We start from the raw sequence: 10,788 nt of genomic DNA, 5'->3' as shown, positions 1-10,788 counted from the left end.
GTTGGTTTTTTTTTTTCATTCTGAATAGTTCCTCCCCTCTCTCAAGTCCATTATCTCTGTTTTCCTTTTAGTCTTCCCTTCAGCTCTTTTCTTCTCCACCGGAGAATTATTTCTATTTCAGTCTTCCCTAAATGTCTATCTTTAGCTTCAGGAAAATCTAGAGAGTAAAAAAACCAGAGACACATATGTGAACAATTCAGAGGTCATGTAGTTTTTGGGTTCGGAGTTGAGCATTTGTGCTAGACAAATGCACATCTTATTCCATTAGAAATAGTTTCCAATGAGTAAATGATTCCTTGATCTGAATACAGGCTCTGGGAGTGTTAGGGCTTGATCTTGCTTAATTTGCAACAATTTCCTCTGGGGGGAAACTTGAGGCATCAGTTTCATTATCGGAATAGATTAGTGCTATATAATGTCCTTCTTCTGCACATTTGTCTCCCGGTGTTTGTTTGAAATGGAGCCTGAGACAGAGAGTGTTTGCCTCCATGTCAATGTCCTTACATAGCCAGTTGATCTGTGTGTTTCCTTGCTGAATACTTCTATGTTAATTAACCATCCATGCTTTGGGTCTTGTAGCCTTCCATGCTCAGGAAAAACAAATGGGAGGTTTATTGGTAATCCATTTGGACTTGTCTTTCAAATGATTTGTCTTTCAAATCATCAAATCATTTCCACTGGTTTTATTCCAAGGCATATGAGAGGGTGCAAAAAGAGAGGGGGGACAGAGAGAGAGAGAGTACACACAAAGTTTCTCTTGCCTGCTTGCTAATCTCTGAAGACAGAGGACTTATCTTCCTTGAGTAACAATCCATACAAACAGATAGCCTGGATAGGACTGCCAGACACATTGTCTCAGTCAGTTCTTTGTCTTACATATCTTTTCAACATGACAGAGAGCAGATGTATGTTTTTTGTGAATGGGACCTTGCTAAATCATGATGCCTAAACATATTCAAATCCCCCTGGATTCTTTGCCTGCTAGGGCCAGCATTGATGATTCTATGAAAGGGCACCCAGGTGCATTTAACTGAAGAACGCTCTTCAAATTAGTTTATGCTCTAACTTCCCCTGTGGACTGAAATTAATAGTATAGAAGTCCTTTTCATCTTTATGACCTTATGCAAAATTTACAGTTTTTAATAGATGTAAAAGAAGAAGTTAAGATTTGTGAAGGTATCAATAGTGATTGTCTTCTCTTAGGCATGCTAATTTAGGGGTGAATATAAACCTGTAGATATATGTATAGATGTGGAGGTATATAGCACAGAACTGAGAGGAATTCAAGTTAGAGTCTCTTTTTTCTCAACAAAATTGCATTTTTAATATGTCAATAGTAGCATCTGTTTAATGTGCCGGAACTGTACAAGCTAAGAAGCCTATGAGTTGAATGTACTGTATATACTGGATGTGATTATTATACAAGGTTCAATTTGTAGGGTCTTGGAGAATAACTTACAGGCTGGATATAAAGCCTTTAAGAACTTAATTAGTGACTCTTAAGTATCCTTAATTAAACTAGGAATAGTTATGATTATGCATGTCTATAAACAACTTCTTTTTTCCTGAAAATTAAACAGTGACCCTAAATTCACCTGTATCCACTACTTCCTGTCTATGCTTTTGAGAAAATATCTTTTACATTTTTGTTAATTGATCCACATCCATAACTGTTTTATCCTTATATTTTTCTCTTGTCCTTGCTTCTTGCATTGGTTTATTCTTACCTATAAAGTTATTTCTATAACACATGTTTTCAAGTACTCATCAGTAACTATTTTACAAAAATAGCTGGTTGTTCATAATTGTAAGTTCAGAGGACTTGAAATAAATTAGAGAATGGAAAGTGAATGCATACACCCAATCAGCTCACATATCAGTTACACAATATCAAATCTGTATTTGGACCTGGATAGAACTGTAGCAGGCAGACTCTCTTTGAGGAGAATTGTTTTAGCTGTGACAAAAATAAGAAATAAGATGTGATGGAAAGATAGTCCAAGATGGCTGGGAGGTTGGCCCAGTGTAAGAGTGCTTGCCTAGCATGCACGAAGACCCACAGGTTTGATTCCTCAGTACCACATACATAGAAAAGAGCCAAAGATGGTGCTGAGGCTCAGGTGGTAGAGCTCTAGCCTTGAGAAAGTCCAAGGACAGTGCTCAGGCCCTGAGCTCAAGCCCAGGACTGGCAAAAAAAAAAAGATAGTTCAAGATATTTAGGAATTGAAATCACAAATGCAAAGCTCTAAAGCTGAAGATAATAAATGATTGATGCACTAAGAAATAAAGAATAAGCCTAAGCCTGTGAGGTAGACATGTCAATAGACAAAGAGAGGATGACAGGAAATATGGTGGCAGAGAACATACAACACAAATTGTCTAGTTACAGACATCTTCAGTGGCAAGGAATGGGAAGTAGTAAGCCTCTTAACAACATTACCTCTAAGCCTCATATACACTTTACTATAGAGATGCAGTACAAGATTATCCTGTTTGGCACTGTTTCATTCAGTGAGCTTATATTAAATATGAACAAGAATTATTTATTCTTTATCTATTAAACATCTTGTGTCATTCAAATTAGAAGGGGGTGAATAGATACTGAATTTGCTTTCTATTATGTTGTGTTGGACTAGTGATAACTAGAACTAGATATAGCCTGTCCTAAAGAGTAGAGAATGCCTACCATTCCATTATCATCATCTTCGACCCCTTGACATTCAGAGTCAGAATAGTGATTAGGTCGCAAAAGAAAAAAAGAAGCCTGCCGGGAGTTTGGGCTAGTGGTTGAGTGCTTGCCTAGCATGCACGAAGACCCGGGTTCGATTCCTCGGTACCATACACATGGAAAAAAGCTGGAAGTGGTGCTGAGGCTCAAGTGGTAGAGCTCTGGCCTTGAGAAAGTCCAAGGACAGTGCTCAGGCCCTGAGCCCAAGCCCAAGACTGGCAAAAAAAAAAAAAAAAGAAAAAAGAAAAAATGAAGCCTGATGTGCCACTAGAAGTCTGTAATACCATTACTAAGGAGACTGAGAAAGGAGAATTATGAGTTTGAAGGCAGCTATGTAAACATAATAAGAGTCTGTCTAAGAAAAAGAGGAAAGATATAATTTAATTAAAATGCATATTGCTCTCATTTTTAAAGACTAGGTAAAAAGCATAGTGCTATGGAAATACATATTTATTCTGCTTTGGAGTATATTGAAATGTTATACAACTTTGAAAGACCAGTGTTATGGATAGCCAGAATCTTCAAAAATTATTTTTCGATTGTCCTGAAAAAATCTTATCGGTGTAAGGAGACAACTGCATGCCTAATTGAGCTGCATTTGTTAATGTATAGTACACTGACTTGTAAAGTTTAAAGATCTCAAGCATTGGTATGAGCGATTGACTTAAGATTTACATATCAAAACTCTCAGAGCAACCTAAAATTCTCTCAAGTAGGCACTGGTGACTGAAACCTATAATCCTAGTTATTCAGGAGGCTGAAATTTGAATAACATGGTTTAGAGCCAGCTCTGGCAGACAAATCAGAGACTCTTAATCTCCAATTAACTATAGGATCTAATTTTGTTATTCGAGGCAATTATTCTAAAAGTATTCGCTATTAACAATTTTCAGTATCAGAATAATTTGACTTATTATTTTATTCTCAAAATCATATAGGACAGGAGTTTTGGCCTAGTGGTAGTGTGCTTGCCTAGTATGCACAAAGACCCAGGTTTGATTCCTTGGTACCACATACATAGAAAAGGCTGGAAGAGGTGCTGTGGCTCAAGTGGTAGAGCTCTAGCCTTGAAAAAGCCCAAGGATAGCACTCAGGCTCTGAGTTCAAGCCAGGACTGGCAAAAAGAAAAAAAATCATGAGCTATCTGGTCTTTACTAATAGTATATCTAAATTGACTGTTCCCTTCATTTTCAGAAAGCTAATTCATACCAGTAACCAAACTCTGGTTTCAAACTATTAGCCTTATTAGTATTCATGTCATCTTATGTCTCAAGAAGTCTTTATCGTTGCAAGCTCAAAATATATGTACTTATAAGCTAACTGTATATTTTAGTGCATGTTACAGTCTAACAGAACATAATGCTAATTGATTGCGTATTTTGCCCTTGGGTCTTCAAGAAAAGACGGGCTCCTAAGAGAAGAGCTGGCTATAATTGATTGGAGGGACCTTTCAGGAAAATTCCAAGTTGTAATTCAGGACATTATTTTAAATTCACCCTCTTAAGATACATGATAAGCTAGTTGTTTCAAATGTACACCTATAAATTTTGTATTATTATGTAAATGAATATAGCTTGGTTTTATTATGAAATTTGGCATGGCCCACAATTCTTCTCCCTCAAGTATCATTTTACTCTTTTTTTTTCCAGTCCTGGGCTTTAGCTCAGGGCCTGAGAACTGTTCTTGGACTTTCTCAAGGTTAGAACTCTACCACTTGAGCATCAGCACCACTTCTGGCTTTTTTCTATGTATGTGGTACTGAGGAACTGAACTGGGGTTTTCGTGCATGCTAGGCAAGCACTCTACCACTCGGCCAAACTCCCAGCCCCCAAGCAGTAAGTTTTTGATCAAGTGCCATAGTGCTACTTAAGTCTGTCCCCACATGTCTGTCCTCCTCTGATGAGTCCCTATACACTTGTGAGGAAAATTGGTTTCTTCCCATATTTCTCCCCCCAAATTTGTTTTTCTCCTCTAACACCAAAGTAAAAGTAAAAGATAGAGAAGACAAAACATCACTACTGAAGATAATGAACTTTATTAAGCAGAAGATATATACTCAAGGTCTGGTTCAGTCCCCATGTGGAGAAGAAGGGTGTTGGGGACACACGGTAGGGCTGGTGGGATTAGAAAAAGGGCTCAGTGGTATTTGTGCGCCAGAGCCGTGGCAACACCAGACACCAGCTTCTGCCAGGCAGCCTGCACCTCGGGGGTAAACTCCTTGCGGAAGTGAGAAGAGAGGACAATCAGCAGCACATTGCCCAGGAGCTATTCGGGGAAGGGGGGGAAGAGAGAGAGAAATTGCACATATACATATTAAGTAGAGGATTCTAGAAAAGGAAAATGTGCAGGGGAAACATGTCTTCACAATCACATTCCCTGAAAACTCTGTCAAGCTGCCCATAATTCTTCTAAAATGACCCCAGGTTTAATTCCCTGCTTATGAGTCCCCCACCCCTTCAACATTTTCTTACCTAGATCCTCACATCCTCGCCTAATATCACTATTTTATTTACATTTCTTCCTTTCTCATGAACTAAAGCTAGGATTTCTATAGAAACAGAATTTTGAGGCCATATGATTCTCATTAAGAGCTAGAAATTATCCATACAGGACAAGCCTCTGCTCATCAAAACATTTTATGGGAGCATAATATATTCTAGGTAGTTTGCCATTGTGTGTGGGAGCCAATTCTGGGCCTGGGTGCTGTTGCCGAGGTTTTCCTCTCAAGGCCAGCATCTACCACTTGAACCATAGCTCCACTGTCAGCTTTTGGGTGGTCAACTGGAGACAAGAGTCTCACAGACCTTTCTTCCTGAACTAGCTTCAAACCATCACCCTCATATCTCCACCTTTTAGATAGGTCAGATTACAAGCATGAGCTACCAGCACCCAGCTGAATTTGTCTTTTTTTTATTACGGAAACACTTGCATTGGAACTTTTGTCGTTAAAAATCAGTAAATCCAAAAATTTCAAATATTGCTACCCACATAAATAATTTCTCCTTCCACAACTCAAGGCACCATCTACCAAAAATCCAAATTCTCTAAACATGATCTCCAAAATAGACATATCTGAAATTCTTTTCTGACTGAATTTTCTTAGTAAGCATAGACCAATTGAGGCTTCAAAGGATAAGGACCTCTTGTGTCATTTGCTCTGAATAAAGCTGGTCTAGATTCCACTGTCTGAGAGTTGATCTATCTGTACCAAGCTGAACTCCTGCTTTAATAGAGCAGAGTTGACATTCTAATTGCTGTTTTCCCTCCCTTTCATGCCCTCAATCCAAAAATCCAAAAGGCTCTCTCTCACCTTGAAGTTTTCAGGATCCACGTGCAGCTTGTCACAGTGGAGCTCGCTCAGTTTAGCAAAGGCCGTCTTCAGGTTATCCATGTTCTTGACAGCTTCCCCAAAGGACGTCAGTACCTTCTTGCCATGGGCCTTGACTCGGGGATTGCCCATGATGGCGGAGGGAGATGACATGTTGCCAAAGCTGTCAAAGAACCTCTGGGTCCATGGATACACAACAAGAAGCCTGTGATATAGGGTCAAGTGAAAGAGGAAAAATGAGAGACACTCCAAAGAATTGGTGCTAGCCATGGCCAGTTTGCCAGGGTGGTGGTCATCCTTCTCTCCTATGTGACAGGATGCTTACCTTCCCAAGGCCTCCCCTCCAGCCTCTTCCACGTTCACTTTGCTCCACAGGCTGTTGACGAGGGCCTTCTCCTCAGGGGTGAAATGCACCATGATGTCTGTTCTGGGAGCTTGCTGGTGATCACAGAAGTGTCAGAAGCAAGTGTGTGCTGTTGCCAGAACCTGTGGCCTTTTATTCTTCACTGCCCCGAGGTCCTGGCCTCTCTTCTTCACGGTGCTTTGAAGCCATTGGTCAAGCTGACCAGTGACTCATGGGTGGGGTCAAGTCAAGGGAAGGTCCTGGGTGGCTGAGGCACAGTTTCTGATAACATATGCTGGACCTTGACGCATCTTTACTTTTAGTTCCTCCCCCAGTAACAATAGGACTTTTCAGTTATTCTCTCTTCTGAAACACTATCCAACTCTCCCATTGCCCTTTCCCAAGAAAAATTCATAGAAAGAGCTAATTCCATAGTAGAAAAAGTCCAATAAATGTTGAACATTTGTATGAGAGGTGGTTATAATGAAAAGAACAAAGAGTTCAAGTATTGGAAACAATTTTATCCAGTTCTTATTCTCCCAAAGAATTGGGACTGAATCTTCTTCATCTTTTGTTCTAGGAAGATGAGAACCCATTCACAGTTACTTACATAGTAAAAAGAGTTCCACATGAGGACTAAAGCCTCAGTTTCAAGATATAATACCAAGAGGTCTGGAAGAAAACAGAAAGAACAAATCCTATCCTGTGTTTCTAGGGGATTTTCTCTCTGTTTATTTTCTTCATGGATCATAAGATGTGGATTTCTTTGGGGATATAACCCAAGCAGTTGCTTTCCTAGCAGGTTTTTTTTATGTTGTTGTTTTATATCAGACTCATTTTTTATTTTCAGGGTGGCTTCTGTATCTCTAGTTTTTACATTACAAATTTTCCATGAGATTTTGTCTATAATTTTGCCTTGGTAATTATGATCATTAATATGGGTATGAGATTAAAACCTTTAACTGCATGCATTATCTTGGCCTATTTCTTAAGATGCTAGAATTATTTACCTGATTTAATGGCACTCTTACAAGTGGCATTATTCCAAGCCACTAAAAAAAAACCTCACAAGCTTTCAACCAAGATAATCTTTCTGGGCACACACACACACACACACACACACACACACACACACATGCACATGACATATATGTAAATATATGCATACATACACACCCACATATATAGAAATATAGATGTAACATGGAAATTCTACTCTTAGCATTTTTATTTTTCTGTCATGGACTAGTTTGATTGGCTGTTAAACACTAAATAATGCACTTATAATATGTCAAATGATACATACACAATACATATGTATTATTTAACATATTAATATAAGTTAGATAATTTAATTTAGCAATGTAAATAATACATATAGAAATTTAGGCATCAAGTAATTTGAGGGCAACATTATGAGCTTTGTTATAAATACATTAGATATATCAAGGAGTCTACAATTGCAACAAATAGTACAGATTAATATTAAAGATATAATGCCATTTGAAAATATCTGTGATTTCTCCTTACTGCAAGGAAAATGGTAAGGCTAGCAATAGACTAGATTATTGCTATAGTCAAACTTTTTAAAAATTCTAAACTTCAGTATAGTTTTCTGAATACATTGAAGGGGTTTTTTTTCCCCCTCAAATAGAATTTCAACATCCTCATTTGGAATACATAGATTGGGAAGATTCTAGGTTGGTGAAGAAAGAAGATATTTGCCAATGACAGTTAAAGATTAGTAAATAGACAAGTAGAAGTTGAGGGCTCTGGGAAGAACAGCTCTTAGATTAAGAGTCAATGAAAATTAGGCTTTCGATCTCTAAGGCATATTTTTGTGGATCTAGCATGTGAAGACAATAGTACTCTCCTTAAACCTTGTATGTTAGGATCAGAGACTGTCAAAGCCTATCAAATAAAGAGGGAATCTCTGAAATTTCTGAAGTCTCAGAAGCAAGTTTTCTGCTAACACAAGTCCTATTAGTATATGGCATTCTTTTCTCAGTTCAGGTCAGAGCTTTCTTTCTCCTCCTCTGTGAGACCCCATTGCAAGGCCCATCTCTCTTTCTCTTGTTAAGAGCCATAGAATGAGACCTGGCTTCCATCCAGAAACCTGGTCCATCCCACATGCTTTTGCTGTTATCAGCAAAGGGAGGACTTCAAGAAAGGACATAGAATTAAAAGGCAGCAAGCCTAAGGCTAGTATGTGAATTATGAATTCTGACCCTGAAGTCAGGCAAGCTGGGAATGTGGTCATTACAACTGGAATGGTTGTGACTCAAGCTAAATTACCCAAACTGGTCCTTCTAAAGCATTTTATTTCTTGTTTTTGTAGGAACCAAAAATGAATAATTTTACCTCCCTTCTAGATAGAAGGCTCAAACTTTATAAAGACAAGTGATGATCCAGCTAGATCAGAAAATCAATACAAAGTAGCAAAATAAAAAGAATCAGTAAGAACATTCATTTATGACCTGCAACAGTTAAAAAGTAATTTGAAGCCCTTACATTTGTTAAGAATCCATCCAAAAAGACTTATGAGACTCCTCCATATTAAATAAATTAAATGGTCTTTGACAGGGCTTCTTTCAGTAATTGTACTTTTTTAAGTTGCACATTAGATTTTAAGAAATCCAAGATGACTCTTCAAAGGGGAAAATTCAATATTTTATTAAATCTTGTTATCCAGTATGTGTTTATTTTTATTTAGGGGTAGGAGACAGTGTCTCGCTATGTAATACAGGCTGACCTTGAACTTTTAATCTTCCTGCTGAAACTCTCTAGTTCTTGAATAACAGGCATGCATCTATGCCCAGAATATGCATTTAATCTAAACAGTAAAATACTGTATTTACTTTAGATATTATTATTGACAATTATATAAAATAGTTGTTGGTAGGTAAAATATGGCTTTTCTTGACTTTTTCCCATAGTGTTTTCTGAGAAAAGCAATTGCTTCAATGATTATTCTTGACCTCAAATGGAAGCTTTTAATTTTAATTTTGAAATAAAAAATGAGAAGCAAAGTTTATAAACCATTAAAGAGGCAAAAGCAACTTGAGTTTATTTTTGATTATTATTAACATACTAGATGTAAGATATCATTATGACATTTACACACAACTGCCCATTTTATTATCTTCCTTCTTTTCCCTTTCTTTATCCCTAAAATGTCTCTTTCACATTCCACATATTAAAGAAAAATGTACAACTTATCTTGGTGAAATTTGCTTATTTCACTTGATATGATGACTTCCAAATCCCTCCATTTTCCTGAAAATAAAAATTTTCATTGTTCTTTAAGTTGAATAGAGAGAGAGAGAGAGAGAGAGAGAGAGAGAGAGTGTGTGTGTGTGTGTGTGTGTGTGTGTGTGTGTGTGTGTTACATTTTTATCTATTAATCTACTGATGGGCACCTGAGCTGATTCATAATTTGGCCATTGTGGATAGTACATAATAAAAGTAGCTGTAGTGGTATCTCTGTTGCATGTTGAGTTCCATTCTTTTGGGAATTGTTAAGATTTTCTATTTTATATAAATGTTCTACTTTTGATATTTTAGGAACCTGCATACTATTATAGAGGTAGACTAATTCTCATTCTCACTTTATAAACATTCCTTGTTCCCATATTTTCAGTCTTTTGAACATTAGTTGTTTTGTGTTTTATATGGGATTTTTTTGTAACCATTAGATGCTAAGAATATACCTTTCTCCACTTAAAGAAAAAGTAGAATGTCTTTGATTACATTATTTTGAATTCTTTAAAAATAATATTTCTTACCTACGCATTTATTTTCCCTTATATTGAAGCCCGTAGCATAGCATATATCTTGTATTAAAATTTTGCGTCTGTCTAGGAAATGATAAAACTGAAGTCCAGCTAAGTAGCTAGGACTTAAACAGAAGCAACAAGGATAATGCTTACATCCCAGTTTTTGGTAAGATGAACTGCCAGTTAGAATTAGGAGAAATCAAATCCTTTGGATTCATGTCACTAAAGACAGACATGCTCAGTAGTTGCTCTCCCCGCCAAAAATTCATGATCTAGAATTGTTCCTTCTAAAAGCAAACCAGCTGGATCCTCTTCTAGAGTCTTATAAAGAGAAGTGTCTCTTTCTCAGGATCCTAGATCCCTTTGCTGCCCGAGTTCTTTGTACTCAAACATCACAGACACTCTTGTCATAATCATCACTTTGTGAAATCATTTTTCTTCTTCCCCTTTCTCATCTTTAGTTTCCTCTTCCTCCTCCTCCCTCTGCTCCTCTTCCTTTTGCCTTTTCTCCTCCTGTTTTCATTGTTTATTTGTTTTGTGAGGGGCTTAGGGTGTTTTTTATTTTTCTTTTTTTGGTCAGTCATGGGTCTTGAATTCTGGGCCTGGATGCTGT

The 10,788-nt window shown here is 37.4% G+C and overlaps 1 protein-coding gene across 1 annotated transcript; it reads right to left on the bottom strand.

The window, feature by feature from the left end:
* Window positions 1–4,864: 4,864 nt before the first annotated feature.
* On the bottom strand, window positions 4,865–6,473 carry Hbe1 (hemoglobin subunit epsilon 1). Its single transcript, XM_090349049.1, has 3 exons — window positions 6,382–6,473; window positions 6,039–6,261; window positions 4,865–4,993 (listed from the first exon to the last, which is right to left on the bottom strand). The coding sequence occupies exons 1-3, from the start codon at window positions 6,471–6,473 to the stop codon at window positions 4,865–4,867; spliced, it is 444 nt and encodes a 147-aa protein (XP_090205175.1).
* Window positions 6,474–10,788: the final 4,315 nt, after the last annotated feature.

Source organism: Megascapheus bottae, chromosome 16, assembly GCF_031878675.1.
Source record: "Megascapheus bottae isolate mThoBot1 chromosome 16, mThoBot2.hap1, whole genome shotgun sequence".
NCBI classification, from domain to species: domain Eukaryota; kingdom Metazoa; phylum Chordata; class Mammalia; order Rodentia; family Geomyidae; genus Megascapheus; species Megascapheus bottae.
This window is presented reverse-complemented; position numbering and strand designations above follow the sequence as displayed.